Genomic DNA, 16,359 nt, shown 5'->3' with positions numbered 1-16,359 from the left:
TTGCAGTTTCTTCAAATAGATCATGGTCTGTCCACCTGCAAATAATTTTTCTCACTGTAGAATGATAGACTTCAAATTGTTTAGAAATATCCCTATAAACCTTCCAAAATTGATGGGCAGCAAAAAAATTGCTTCTTTGAGATCATTACAGATGTCTTTCCTCCTTGACATTGCCTTAACACACATGAATGCTCCAGAACAGCAAACTGGCAAAACCTGTGCTTTTATGGACGTCATCAGCTTATATGGAAGTGGATAAAGTTTACTTATATACATAGACTGCATTGGCATTTTGACTTTGTCTAAGTTATATAAATGACACAGTGTAAAATGTAATTAACTGTTGGCAATTTGAGGTTTATTACCTCTTTATTAAGGCCTGCTAAGGATAGATGAAGATTAGGTCCAGATATGTAAAACCTTACAAATGAAGAGAATATCTTTTTTTCCCTCATGACTGTACTTACGCATTGTTTATTTATAAGAAGAAATGTGAGGATTTTATAAATGGTATCTTAACCATTTCTAACTCTTTGGTCTCTGCTACTCTTTTCCACAATACTGCAGGTATAAAGATGTCCCTGTCTATGTCAGCACAGTCCCAGGTGGATTCTGTGGCAAGAGAGGTGAGCATCAAGAGAAATACCTAAAGAAACCATCTAGGAACTGAGAAATTAGGACTGTAAATCTGAGAATAGGAAATGTTTAACAAAAATAAAAATTATTCACACTTCAAGGTGTCATAACCATGTCTTTCTTCTATGAGTGGTATATCTTGAAGCGCGTAATCTTAAATCTATATTTGAAGCTCATACTTCTATATTTCAAATGTTAAACAAATTTGTTTGATGCCATATTAAAGAAATTAGGACAAAAAAACTGTAAAAGGCTTCAGACAAAACTGTTTCAGCATCTGATAAATCAAAATGTAGAATTCTTCAATCAGGTCCCCTGAGTGTGTGCCCCTATTACAACCTATATAAAGTTTCAGCCATCAACTGCCAATCAGGTTTTCCATGAAATAAGGCTACATGTGCCCCATATCACTGGCAGGCATTTGCAAGTATCTGCATAATTACATAACACAATTTACAATGAAATGCAGATATTGCCAACAACAGGCAGAGACAGATCCTGATGTCTGCTGTAGGAAGTTTTTGCCAATCGTGAAACCTCTCATCCTGCTCCTGGACATGTATTGTCTTCTATATTGTATTTATCTAGTATTGTATAATATGCATTTTTATAGCACCAACATCTTACGCAGTGCTTCACAAAGTCAATAGTCATGTCACTAACTGTCCCTCAGAAGAATTCACAATTTAATGTCCCTACCATAGTCATATGTGAATAACACAGTACAAGGACAACTTTTGGGAAGCCAGTTAATCTTCCTGTTTGTTTTCGTATCTAAATGTCCTTACTACAGTCATAGTTATGGTATTTTTATGACTAGTATTATACTGCAGGACTATCTGTTACTGTATAGATTTTTTTTCTTTACTCCAAAAGATTTTTATATGGCTATGCAGAAACTAAAATCAAGAAAACAAAATATGCTACATCACACACGTAAAAAACGAACCAATGAACCATTGATACAAACAATATGCATTTCTAAATCATCTTTCACATAGAAAATCACAAAAAGGGTAAAAAAAAGGTCAGATTTATGAAGTTACTGCTAGATCTTTATATTATACATTTTCTATCTTTATATAAATATATTTTGTCAGCATTCTGAAGCTTGTAGTGAGACTCTGCAAGAGGTTCCCTGGGTAATGTTAGACCTTTATTGTCAGAACCTGTTGCCATTATATTAACATTTAAACATTTCCTACAATATTCATTAATTTCTCTCCAGCCAGTAAGTAACACCAGCCTACGTATGGGAAAAACACTAGGAATCAGCAGTAGGCATTTTTTAATGTAGACAGGGACATTTTCTATATATTTTTGAGGCTGGAGGGACAAATTATTATTAGTAAACTGTATTTATAAAGATCAACATATTTTGCAGCGCTGTACATTAAATAGGGGTTCCAAATGACATACAGGTACAAACAATGACAGAGAAGCTTCACATATGGTTAATGTGCAAGTTATGGTCTATAGGTGTAGATTCAATCTGTAAATGGATAGAGAACGGACCTAAAGATCTCAGCCAGAGAGTAGTGATTAATGATTCATACTCTGAATGGTCTAAGGTTATTAGTGGTGTACCCCAGGGTTCAGTGTTGGGAACTTTACTGTTTAACATCTTTATAAATTATATAGAGTTTGGGATTAAATGTCTTAATTCTGTGTTTGCAGAAGACACCAAACTATGTAATGGAATTAAAGTCCATACGGCAGTGATTTTCAACCACTGTGCCGCAGCACAGTGTGCCGTGAGAGATCTTCAGGTGTACAGTGGGAAATTATCCAATTACCATTGTCGAGTGTCTGTGCTGTAGTGACTGGCAGAGTAATATAATAGACCTCCATGTCAGTGGGTGGCAGTAGGTAGCTTAACTACCTTGTTTATTCTAGACAAGACATTTAGACAGGAGAATTAGCTAGAGTGTCATTTTGTAACATTTTTGGTGTGCCGCAGGATTTTTTTCAATGTAAAAATGTGCTGAATTAGCTACAGAGTGTAATTTTGTAACATTTTTAATTTGTGGTTGAAAAACACTGCCATACAGGATGTCTATAATCTACAAGTGGACCTGGATGTACGGTTTGATAGAGCAGCCAAGTGACAAATGGCATTTAATACAGGTTGACATTCACAAGTGTCAGATTTTTGAAAATTCCGTATTTTTTTTAATACCTCCACACACAGACCAGTCTTCCTCTCACAGCACCGCAGACATCTGGCACAGTCCTAGGGAGCAGGCAGCAGGGACGTCTAAACGTGTATTTAGTTTAGCAAGCAAGACCTACCAGCTGTTTCTGCAGAACAGCGCCATAAAAATATTAGTGGCCAAACAGTGTACTTTAGTCCCTGTATTGTAAATGAGATAAAAAAATTCATGCCAGGAAGCAGAAGGATCTAGATTATCGATGGACGGATTTTCGATTGTCAACCTTTAATGTAAAGTTATGCAGTTGGGGGCTAACAACACGTATGATTTAAACAGTCTAGGAGGAATTCATTTAGAGGAGTTAAAATGGAAAACGGTCTGGGGGTTTTTGTAGATCATAGACCTAATAGCATGCATGCCAGGCTGCAATTTCTAAAGCTTGCAAATTAATTTCTTGTTTGAAAAGATGTATAGACTGCAGAGATTTAAACATATTCAATTCTGTTTAATAATAAATATTAAAAGCCAAAAATGTGTTCTTTAAAAAGATAAAAATGGACTTCTTGACATTATAAAAATGTTCTCATAGTACAAAAATAGAATGCATATGCAATTTGTAAAACATTAAAGCCTTTGTCAAAGAATTTATCTTCCATTAATTTTTAGCAGTGTAAACGCAAAAGATCTAAATATGGCAGGCAAGCAAACCGTTAAAAAAAAGTGCCAAATGTGTATTAGCCAAAAATAATAGAATGTAAGAAAGCAGAAATAAACTGAGCTGTAACATTTTGTTCTGCACTTCTGCACTGGTATTGTGGCTGTGCATGATCTGTGACCTTAATTGTCACAATCGCTATCAGATACATGGAACTTTGTTTTTTTTTGGTATATAATAAAACTTGCATATCGTACAGGTATGTTGGCAAGCTTTTAAGAAATGATAGAAAGGATAAGCAACTAAATATATATACTGATTATAATACAAATTGAACCAATAAATACAATATGAAAGGTAGCCATGTTGACAAAAACAATATAAAATCTAAAAGTCTAATGCTTTTAAGTGAAAATGTTTTGGCTTCTTAAGACCTCCATGTCCTATGGCCCAATGAGGTGCTCCTCGTTTACAGTATGTGTCCTAGTCACATCTCCCAGCAGCTTATTGCCATTCAGAAACAGCACTGTTGTTGTAAGAACGCTTACAGTACTTAAGAATATATTCATGTGTGCAGTAAAAAGAAATTATTAGTCTTTTTATCCCTAGGGAACCCCTTCTAAAATGAATTTATTGGGGGGCAGTGGAAAAAATGCTTCTTAATTTGTGGCCAGTGGAAAGCATGCCTCATCTACAGACAAAAGGTAACTATTGTCATACAGCTTTCACTTCCACATGTCCTTGGCCCCAGAACTATATGCCATATCAGTAACCAAAATTATTCTTTGGTGGTATTTTTTAGGCATTTCAAACAACACATAATGGCAAACAGTATAACAGTGTATAAAATATATTATTTTATTACAAAATTGCTTTTTATACTTAAATAATACTTAATAATTAAAGAAATATGAAATAATGATTTTGTATCATTTGTTACTCCTGTCCTTTGTTGCAAACAGTTCCCTAATGATGTATGTTGTATATTCACGTTAATCCAGGTAATTCAAATTAAAAAAAAAATCATACACAAAGATTATTATCACCACATTTTGTAGACAATCTCGGCTTCCTTTGTATGGATGTGTTACATCATCTAAGGCTAGGCTGTAGGTTTGCTAAATTCTGAACCATTTTGATGTTAATGAGCAAGACATTACACTTGCTGTATACAGGTTCAGATTGTGTTACAGTAGCTTCATTTCTCACCCCATTTAAGGAATCCAAAAGAATACCACCAAAATGCAACATTTTTGCATATATTCTATACATGTTTAAATAGGTGCCAAATTAGATATACAACTAATGTTCCTGTCCAATAAAAATTGGCCTGTATGTAGACAAGGTAAATTGGAAGTAAAGTCAAAATACAAAAAGTGAAGATGGCAGCTTTGACCCATGCAGTGGTGACTGGATCCTGAACCCTGACAAAAAAAGGTACATGTGTGCCATACTTAATATACGCTCTTAATAGACGCTCATATTTTTTCCGCTTTAATAATTCACCATTATTGGCAGCTGTTTTTTGCACACAAAAAAAATCCTTGTAATTCTCTAAGTGTCTTTTATTTTAATAATTGCAGAAAAAGAAAAAATACATTTAGATTAGTAAATAGCCTATTTTGCAGATGAATTGTAGACTGTATATAAAATTTTGTATTGCGCTATTTAGGTTTTGGCACACAATTCATCATACAGATGTAAGTTCGGTTTACAGCTGCTATATAATTTAATAGGTTTGTTATAAATAGATTTTGTCACTGATCTCTCAGGGAATAATATAAAAATGATTTACTTATTTTGGCATGTCTGAACTAATATGTTTCTTTCTAAATACATGGACCAAATAGTTCTAAATATTGTTTTTAATTCCAGCAGCTGGGTACATGTATTTATGAATCATTGAATAATTGAGTAAAGATTTTGATTAACCACCGATGGTTAAAAGTTTACTAGTGACTGCCTAGGTCAATCAGCAAAACCTTTCTCCATGTACTATAAACTCTTCAGTCTACTCTAGCTGATACTCCGACCAGTCTGGCCTGGAGTCTGGCCAGGCAGAAGTGTATAAGCAAAACATTTTTTTCCATTTTGGATTAGTAGGTAAGAATCTACTGATTCCTGGAGTCCAGTTAGAGAGAGTTACCCTTACTTACTGTCCTTATTATAACAATTTGTCGTGAACGAAACCTTCCAACATCACAAAGACAGAAACAAAAACACTGTATTTTTTATGACAATAGGAAAAGACAAGAACAGTCATCAGCTTTTTACTGCTGTCTTTTCCCTTTTACAGATTTTCCCACACTTCTTGTTTGGTTAAACCATATTTACTGTAACAGAAAAAACAGAGAAATTCTGTAACAGCCACAAATTGTAATACAAATTGAACAATTTTCTCACCCTTCCCCATTTTGTCAAAAAAAAAAAAAAGAAAACAATTTTTTGGCTAGACTTAAAATTTGTAAAGAGTACAAGTAAAATGCTAAGTCCAAGTGTGAATATTTGGTTATGGGTAAAAGGTCCAGTCACCCACTAAGATAATATAGTGTCAGATCTTATAGCTGAAGTGCACTTGGTGGTTGAGCAACATTGCTTATTTAAATGTCAGTCTTCCAATCTGATGCTGTACTTTTCACCTATCAACAAAAGTATCTAAACCAGGGGTGTCAAACGCTAATACATAGAGGGCCGAAAGTAAAAACTTAGACCAAGTTGCGTACCAAACTTGAAATTTTATTGAAAAAACAATCTAAAAAAAAAGAAACAAGAACACATGAGAAGAGCATGCAGTAATATGCAGTGCATTGATCTAAATTATCAATCCACTGCATATTACTGTGTGTTCTTGTTTCTTCTTTTTGTGATGAATTGTTTTAATTTGCCAGAGAATGCAATGTGAAATCAAATGAATTGCTGCATTCATTTGGTTTCACATTGCATTTAATGGCACAGTAAAACAATTAATAAAGCAATAGCTCTTTGATAATACCTGATAATAATAAGCCTGATAATTCGTGACTATTGAGTTTACCTGTCAGTATAAACTCAGTGGGGTCCATGCATAGGCTGCTGTTCAATAGACATGAGTGATGCTGCTACTACAATTCCCACCATCACTTGTGTCTATAAAAGGCAGGGCCACCCATTGTCAGAGAGGCCGCTGCTCTAGACACGTGAGTAATGCGGGGAATTGTAGTAGTGACATTGTACTCGCGTCTATAGAACAGCAGCTTAATGTGAATTCATATTAAGAATTCTTTTGGGGGCCAAAATAAGGACATGCCAGGCCAGAGTTTGACACCCCTGACCTAACCACTTCATTGCTCAAGGGCTTGGGTATACAAAGGTTGGCAACTGGGAGGAACAAAATATAAGAACAAGGTCACACAAGGCAAAGTATGCTAAGGTGAAACAGAAAGAACAGGCCAAACTGCAGAGAAAGGGCAGGTTAGGCAGCAAAGCAAGATATTTGGTGGAAGAAGGAAGTAGTCGTCAGGTAAGGGTCGGTCTAAGTGGTAGGCAAAAGGGGGTCAAACAAAAGCTTAGGTTGACAACTGGAAAAAAGTAACAAGCACACTCAAAACAGTTATCCAATTAATGCTATCACGGTTAAAGGGTTCAGGGTCTGTACAAGAGGGTAAGCGAGTACTGAGAGTTGGATGCCCCCAATGTAAACCATGGCAATTCGGGTTAGATCTTGTTCTGCTGTGGCCTTGTGTATCAAAGTAATTGAAGTAGCAGATTCCCAACTGTGCTTATGCAATTTTCTCTGGAAAAATACACATGTGGCCTTGTTCTTTGGAACTGTCAGGGCTATGATTCCCTTGATAGATTAAGTCAGCAGAGAGCTTCAGTGACTCATCCTGGAGGTGGCCTGAAATATTGTGCCATTGTTGCTGGCAATAGCACAAGAAAAAATTTGTTCCAGAACATTTATAAATGTGTGCAAATTGTTTTCTTTATCCTGGTGCACTTTAATCCTATGTTCTTTTTTAGAAATGTTAGTTACAACTGTGAAATTGTTTAAACCAGGTTATGAACATAGCCCAAATAACTAGTTTTGAGGATTGAACTCTTTGGTTGCTAGTACAGAAGAAAAGGTTTGTAAATGAGTGCGTGGGTGGGTACATTTATTCTAAGAAACACTCACAGCTAATTTAACCTTTTCACATTACAAAGAAGCCAAACAATGCAACATGTTCTAATACAGAATGTTCTATGTGTCTGCATAGTCTGTAGATTGTCCATTTTAACAGACATTTTTGATAATGACAGAATACAGAAGGACAGTCAAGGTATATTAAGATTGGAAAACTGAAAAAAAGGTCAATTAGAAAATTAATATGGGAATTATTGATGGGTTGAGTAGTGCTGGTTCTTGTGATTTTTAAGTGTATTTTAGAAATTTAAAAAAGGTTTATAGGCTAATAAGTTTATTATTTGCTAAAAAAATATATACCCTGTGTTCCTACCCTTAGTACCTACCTGCAAAAAACATCTGCAGTGCAAATTATCCATATTATACTCACAAAGGCGCTCTGTGCTGTAAATACCCAATAAATGCGTGAGAATTCAAAGCAGTTATCTTCAAAATACTATAAAGCATTAAACATGATTGCCCAGTTAATTAAAGTGGGAAAAAAACTGTGAAATCCTTGGAATCCCTGTATTATGTAAAATGGTTTAAAATGCAGTATCAAAATCCTCAACATCAATAATTCATTTACCACTAAAGTGCTTTATAGAGGAAAAAACTACTTAAGATAAATGTCCAATCCAGTCCCCTAAGTTTGTGCTGTACAGAATTCCTCCTTTCATTTCCACTGCATCTTTTCTGACTCTAGTACCCACACTCAGCAGATTTCATTATCCTATTCACAAGAAGATCAATAAGCTTATGTATTTTAGTCCCCTTCCTTGACATGTACCAAACTTTTTTTTATTGGAAGGGGCTGCTACTGGTGCTGGCATATGTGAAAGTATTGTTATTTATTTTTTCTAAAAAAAGTTTGATAATATGCTGGCAATTCCTTTTGTCTCCATATAAGATGGACCTTGGGGCTGGAGAGGAGTCCTTGCCTTATTGATTTATTAGTATCGCTCTGTGTGGTTTATACCCCTGAGGGGATTTCTTTGAAGTGGACCCACTACCATTTTCTTGCTTAAGAGGACTGATATATAGAAGCTTATATTGAACTTCTTGTAATAGAGATCAATGAAATCTGCTTTGGTTAATAAAGAAAGAGGAATGGACATTTATCAGCACCATTTTTGGATTTTGGAGTTTGAGTAGTGATGTGCTTTACTGATCTGGTAGTGGTGCTCTGTAAAGTTAATTTCTCTTGAGGTGATTTCTTACAAGTGGAAATACTGCTACTTACCTTAGACAAGCTAATACAGGTAGTCCCAGGGTTACATACGAGATAGGGACTGAAGGTTTTGTTCCTAAATTGAATTTGTATGTAAGTCGGAACAGGTACAATATTTTAATTAATGCAATTAGGACAGATGTTTGTTTCACCATAATATTAGGCAGCATGGTATCAGTTACTGTAAAAAAAATCCTCACTGTGAGTAAATCACAAACAAAGCAAAAAACAAATCTTTATGGAGCCTACACATTCGTTAACATCTGAGCAAGCTGTGCTTTGATATGCAAAAATAAACAACTGCAACTGCACTATGCAAAAAGAAAAAGCTGAGTTTGTCTTGGCCATTAAAGAGTTACAAGAGGCTGCCGAAAGAGCTCACCCTCAAGCTCTCACCCTAAGATCACCCTCAACCTCAGCTGTGTTTAGCAAAAGATTTCTTCTGCAATTCATGCAAACTGGCCCCTCCCCCCTTCAAGCCTCTGTTCTGCAAAGAGCGAGCAGGGAAGCCCCTTTCATATCTTGGAGTCATCTGTATGTCGGATATCGTTAACCCGGGGGCTACCTGTATTGATATACTAATAATTTATGCCCAGCACAAACATCTGGCAGACTGGATTACAGAATCAATAAAAACAAAAAAAAAATTTTTTTTTCACTTGCCAAGGATTCTTTAATATATTTAGTGTATTTCAGGTCTGCTTAAGCCACAAATGACATCAGTTTCATTGAATTGGCTCTAGTTCTTGTGATACAGGAATCGGAATAGACAATTTTACCAACAACAAATGTTAACACAGCATATTATTATGAATCTTTATTTGCACCAATGTTTTGCATTTTATAAATTAAATGTAGCATTATTTTCATGAAACTTTCTTTCACCTTCTTTTTATTCATACATTTTATTTTTTTACAGAAATATGAGTTCTTCAAGAAGTTGTTTAAATGACCCTAATGTACTTTGCTACTTTGTGGTGAAAAAATACATGAAAAAAAAAAACAAAAGAAACATTACAGAATACTGGGGCACTTTTGTGCTGTGAATGTAAAAGGTTTCAATCCTTACAATAAAAACAAGTGGGAGCACCTGTGCTGCATGGTGCTGATGTTCCCATACAAGTGTTCAGTACACTCCCTGATATTCCTATGTTCAACATGAAGGATATGCAGGGTTTGGAGTATAATCCAGGAGATAGCAGTGGAAGTGAATATGAAGGAAGTGTTTCATCAAACCAGCAGTTCTCCCAAGAAGAGCTCAATGATTTCATACGTGACCTAAGTCTGTCAAAACAAGCATCTGAACTTTTAGCATCCAAGCTAAAAGAAAATAAATGATACCAGAATACTGAGCGGAAGACTAGCGCCTTTTCTTCGACAGTTCCACTCAAAGTTTGAAATCTGTTTTTCAGCATAATAGCAACTGCTATGCATCAAATCCAATTGGTCACTCAACAAAACTTAAAAAAGAATATCAAAATATCAAAATGGTCTTACAAAAGCTTTGCTATCATGAACACCAAAGGTCCATATGTGTTGATTTAAAAATGGTGAACCACCTACTTGGATAGCAAAGTGGCTACATGGAGTATCCATGTCTCATCTGCTTGTGGGATAGTAGAGCAAAGCAGGATCACTGGAAAAAAGTGACATGGTCTCCAAAGAAAAACATGAAAAAGGTGCAGCAAACATCATTAACAAACCTGTTTTTTTTTGTTGAATATTAAAGGTTTTTATTGATAAAACAAAAATACAAACAGTAATACAGGTTTCCATGACTCTTAACAGTATATGGATATTGTGTCAGAATAAAGATGAAACAGAGTCCATAGAAGGCAATATTAAAATAAAATTACAGGAAATTTTGTAAGATAATAAGCCTGTAAAGGCAATGCAGTAGCAGATCTGAGGTTGAGGGTAACGGACCTGGCATATGACAATCCGCATTCAGTAAAAAATTGCATATAATTGAATAATGAAAGGGGGGGGGGGGGGGGATTGGTAGGTGCAGGCAAAGAGACAAGGGGCAATAAGTGCAAACAAGAACAATAACAAAACATCGAGTCTAGGCAGCACTTGTAAAACATACAATCAGTAATACTCATAGAGAATTTGGAATGCAACAGTGAATGAATAACCAAAAACAATATTCAAACACACGTCCGGAGTAACAATATGAAGGAACTCAGGTCTCCTGAGGCCCCACTTAATAAACCCAGGTGTCTTTCCAGCCAGGAAAGGCAGGTGTTCTAATCTTGGCTGAGTATTTCAAGATATTGAGTGTTGACTTTGAATATGATCCATGGGGCCTAAATATCCTCTTCCATATTACAGATTTCCTCTACCATTTGGAGCCAGCATTTTAATGAGGGCTCCCCAGGATCCTTTCAATATTGCGGTATTTGTGCCTTAGCTGCATTAAGATAGGGCACTATCGAGCGTTTGTATCTACCAATGGACAAATCCGTACAATGAAAGAGAACCCACCAAGGGGAAAACTCCAAGGAGACCCCTGAAATTGTTTCAATCAGTTTAAGAACCTTTCGCCAGTATCTCTCCATAACCGGGGAAAACCACCATATATGCATTGAGGTGATTCATGGGGAGACATACGGTGTAAGTGTGAAGGCACACAGTACCACCTTGAAAGAATTTTAAAGTTGCCTCCTTGTATCCTGGCACAGATGGATGTCTTGTGCACCAAGCACAAAATAGCCCCTTTTTGAGGATCAGATAGTCTACTATCCAGTTCAGTTTCCCACTGTGCTAAATACTCAGGGTACACTAGACCTTTGAGGCCATTCAAATACTTGTATAGTAGTGATACTGTATGAGGAGGTTTGTCTTGTCCATTTAACATACCCTCCAGGGGTAGCTGGAAGTATTGCCAGTTGTGTATCGGTCTCAGTTCCTCTGGGGACACAATTTGTGCTAAGGGACGAATGGAATCCCGGTTCAAAACCTAATGTAGCAGCAGTGTGAAGTCTGGTGACTGCCCCAGAAAAGAGTTGTAGAGTGTAGTCCTGGGAGAAAATAGGTGTGCCCAGTAATTGGGAGCAGCTGCAAGTTATGTTCCCAGCCCTGTTGTCTGTGTAGCGTATCCCAACACCAAAGTGTGGTCAGTGTGAGGGGTGAGGTGTCTGGGCATAATTCTCTATATTGTTTTGACAGCCAAATTGTGCTGAAACTAACTGAGCAAAGATTCAGATTCAGATTCTAGCCCAACCCAGCCCTTGAAGAGACCATCATATTTCCAATTCAGTACTCTGTTTAAAAGGGAAGCCCTGTAGTATTGCTTAAAATCTGGAAGACCCAGACCCCCGTCCGTTTTAGGACGGTAAATGTTTTCAGGGAAATCCTGGACCTCATAGGGTACCAAATAAATGAAGCAACCATACTATTGAGACACTTACAAAAGGAAGTTGGGATCTGTATGGGGATTATCTGAAATACATAAAGTACTCTTGGGAGGATATTCATTTTCAAAACATTAACTCTCCCTATCCAAGAGAGGCGTAACTGCTTTCATCTTTGGATAACTATCCTAATGACATTCAGCAGAAGTACATGATTCACCATGTAAAGTCCTGTCAGCCAGGAAGTAATGTCACGAATGACAGGGAGGGGAGGTAACAGGAAGGTGTAAAAAACTACTAGGCCTCAAATACCTAGGGAAAAGGGAATGGTCACCCCTTGCAAAACCCTAATCCAGCCCTGACTCCTAACCATATGAGTATCCCCTGAAGGTAGGGATACTCATACCCAGGAACCTAGGCCCTGCTAGCCCTGCACAGCCCTACACAGCATGAAGTGTGAGGCCAGACTAAATGGAAGAGCAGTAATGAGCCCCAGCTGCACCTGATACAAGGGGAGTGGTCATTACAAACAACAACACAGCAACAAGTAAAATCAAAGAGGCTGTCAGATAATCACACATGCAGCTAGTCTGACAGATCCTCAAACTTCTGTCACGGAAGGGACCGTGACAAGTAATTTCTTTTTCTAAGTACGTGAGGGCCTTAGGCCGCCATGTAAAAGGGAAACTAGCTTTCAATCTATGGACCTCAGGTCTTGGAGTATTATTATTTAAAATTTCGGATTTAGGGTAATTTTGAAATAAGTTAATTGGCCAAATTCTGTGAATTCTGCTAATAAATTGGGAAGAGAAATTGCACAAAAAAAAATATGATCGGCATAAGCCGCATATTTGTGTTCAGATTGCCCAATTTTAACACTGTGCACACATGCTTTTAAACGCAATGTGTTCACAAAAGGTTCCAGTGATATGGCAAAAAGCAGGCACCCCTGCCTGTTACCATTGTCCAATGGAAAAGAAGATGACAGCGTGCCATTTACATATACTCTCGCAGTGGGACATGAGTAAAGGGACATAATACATTTGAGCATCATGAGGATTAGTTACTGGAGACGCATAGACAACACTTTTGCATATAACTTCACGTCCACATTGAGTAGGGAAATGGGACAGAAACTAGAACAGACCTTGTGGTCTTTGCCCAGTTTGGGCAGCACCGTGATGTGAGCCCCTAGTATATCTACACACATTGGTCTCCCATCCATCAGGCTAATTACATACTTGCACAAATGTGGGAGAAGAATGTCCTGGTATTGCTTATAGTACTTCAGAGAGAAGCCATCAGGCCCTGGAGTCTCACCCGTAGGGGAAGACTTGATAGCTGTCACGTTCTAAATTGTGAAGTTTTTCCCTGGACAATATGGGTAACTTCGCCCATTGCAGGTATAGTTTAATGTTTTCTCTTTGAGTGGCTGCAGCTGCTGGCAGTTCCCCCTCATGAACCTGGTAGAGATTTTGCTAAACAAATCTTTGAAAACAAAGGCCATTTCTGACGGGTGAAGGACCAGGGCACCCAATGTATTTTTAATCTTAGAAACATAGGAGGCTGCTTTCATATTTTTAAGAACATTTGCTAAAACGTTGCTGGGTTTGTTCCCCCATTCATAGAATCTTTTGGCAACCCCAGATATAGCGTACTTAGCCTTATCATAGGCTATATATAGGCTTTATATCATATGCTTTTGTTGGGACCGCAGGTGTGTCAGTTGTAGGGCCTGCGCTTTCCACTGCATGTGTTTATGTAATGCTTCCAGCTGATAAATCTGAGCTAGTAATTCTGTAAGTCTGTGGCTACTCTCATGTTTCTTATGTGCCCCGTTGGCAATTAGCTTGCCTCTTATGGTGGCTTTATGAGCCTCCCATACATTAGCAGGAGCAGTATGGTCCAAAGGATATTCTTAAAAAAATATGTAATTACTTAGAAATAACTATGTCAATATCCTTATCCTTCAATAGAGATTCATTTAACCACCATCTAAATGGGGGAGGGTCCGAAGACCCCAAGTACATAGAGATGCTCACCTCAGCATGAACAGATATGGTGCCAGGAGCTATATCAGCACTGTGAAGTCTACTGGGATGGTAATGATCAATAAAAATCATATCAATGCGTGAGTAGGAGTCATGCACAGGAGAATAAAAACATAGTCCTTATCCCCGGGGTGTAGGACCGGCCATACATGCATGTAAAATAATTTCTTGTCTAACTGGAATGCATGAGTTACCTGAAGATGTATCCAATAGAGGTTTTAAGACCAAATTTAAGTCACCTGCTACAACTAACAACGCTTCCTGAAACATTTTCAGCTTGCGCAGTGTCTTAAGAGGAAATGTTATCTGACTCATATTGGGGCAATAAATGTTAGCTAGGGTACACATTTTGTGATAAAACTTCCGATTAAGGAAAACAAAAATCTTCCATCGGAGTTGTAGGAAGATTCTGTCAGCTCAAAACGAATTCCCCTACGAAAAACCTATAGCAACCCCCCTTGATATTCCAGACTGTGAGAAACTGAAATACCATCGGGGGTAGTGCTTAGAACACAGTCTAACATTTGAGTGGAAGGGGAGGTGTGTCTCTTGCAGAAAAGTAATGTCTCCGCGTAGGGAATAAAGTTCCCGTAGAACCTGATGCCTCAACAAGCCAATGGTTGACGAGGAAAAAATCATTCTCCCTCCACTACAGATAAAGGTGGGATTATTGAAGCAGTTTATTGGAGCTCTTAACAAGAATGGTGACTTCTTCAAATACATTTGTAAAACTGAATAGTGAAAAATTAGAAGCAGGAGTCTTTGATGGACCCTAGATTCACAAACCGATAAATAATTCAAATTTCACAACTACATGAATAATACTGAAGCTTCTGCCTTGCACAGCTATGTTGTGGTTGTCAACAGCATGGTTGTCAATTATGAAGAACTAGTACAAAACTTGCTCTTAAACTTCAAAAATTTGGGTGCTACTATGAGCATAAAGATACTTTTAATTCATCTAAATCCTCTTTCTTCCCCATTCTGACATTTGGTTTGAACTTCAGCAGATCTTCTTGACAATATCTACATGCCTAAATGTATTTAGATACAGCCATGTGATTGGCTGATTAGAAATTTACATTACCAGCAGTGTTTATCTAATAAAGTCGCTGGTTAGTGTATGTTCCTTTAGAGCAGGGGTGTCAAACTCAAATCACATAAGGGCCGAAATCTAAACCACAAGCTAACTCGTGGGCCAAACTTTTTATTAAGATACATAGTCTTAGTAGAAGTATAGATCCTTTCTCACCCTGAGACACCATATCACATGCCATCCTCATGCATTAATCCTGTTCTGAAAATAAGAACATGCTTGTCTTTGTGAAGCATGAACATATATTCGCTTTCCCATCTTTTATTAAATTGTCATCCTTCTGCATCAAAATTTCTCTTGTTGAACATTTTTTAAGTGATTGCTATTTGTTCTTAGCAGCTTTTTCTGAGGTAGGTGTACCTGACTTGTCTTAGCCTGTCTATGTAAGGGTAATGGAGCCACTGACTGTGCTGAGGTGGAGGCCTGTGTCTTTGAGTCTGGAGACATTGCTAATGTAGCATCCCACTGAGACTACATACTTGGAGCAGCAGCAGCAGCATACTACTGGCGGAAGGATCGGGACTCTGCACAGTCCTGCTTAGTGCTGGGTCAGCAGGAGTGTGAAGAAGCAACTGGATCCTTCTGCCTGCAGCACAGTCAGGCACTTGTGTGGACCTACCTGCTCCTTCCTAGCTTTTTGGGACTGGCACCTTTTTGTGTATGACACCTGTGCCTTAGAGAATCCACCATACAGTAAGGCCAGGTTTACACCTGCATGTAAATCATAATCCCGCACAGCTCACTGCAGCTTGTCCCTTGCCAACTGCTCAGACACTCAAACGGCAGCACTGGTTTTAAAAAAAAAACATTTGCACATTTGACTGCCGGTGGCAGTAAACGGTACTAGTACTTCTTTACATTGTTTGCACTAAGAAATAAGGTATTATTGGTGTCAGTGGGAGTCCTACTGACGTATGCAAAAGGGGGCATGTTTCATGTTCATGGTAATGCGACAGAAGGATGTAAAATGCATAGCATTTGGTTTAATACACCTAGACAAAATTTTATAGAAAAAAAATCCCCCAGCTTTGCACAACACT

The 16,359-nt window shown here is 37.6% G+C and overlaps 1 protein-coding gene across 1 annotated transcript in view; it reads left to right on the top strand.

Annotated features, from left to right (window-relative positions):
• CCDC9B (coiled-coil domain containing 9B) overlaps positions 1-736 on the top strand; it is a 30,094-nt gene extending 29,358 nt beyond the window's left edge. The window contains exon 10 of the mRNA XM_072428337.1: positions 568-736. Within this exon, the coding sequence (XP_072284438.1) occupies positions 568-670 (103 nt within the window). The 3' untranslated portion in view covers positions 671-736. The remainder of the gene's footprint in view (positions 1-567) is intronic.
• The last annotated feature ends 15,623 nt before the right edge of the window (positions 737-16,359 follow it).

Source organism: Pyxicephalus adspersus, chromosome 12 (assembly GCF_032062135.1).
Source record: "Pyxicephalus adspersus chromosome 12, UCB_Pads_2.0, whole genome shotgun sequence".
Lineage (NCBI taxonomy): Eukaryota > Metazoa > Chordata > Amphibia > Anura > Pyxicephalidae > Pyxicephalus > Pyxicephalus adspersus.
The sequence above is the reverse complement of the archived record's forward strand: the minus strand, read 5'-3'. Positions and strand labels throughout refer to the sequence as shown.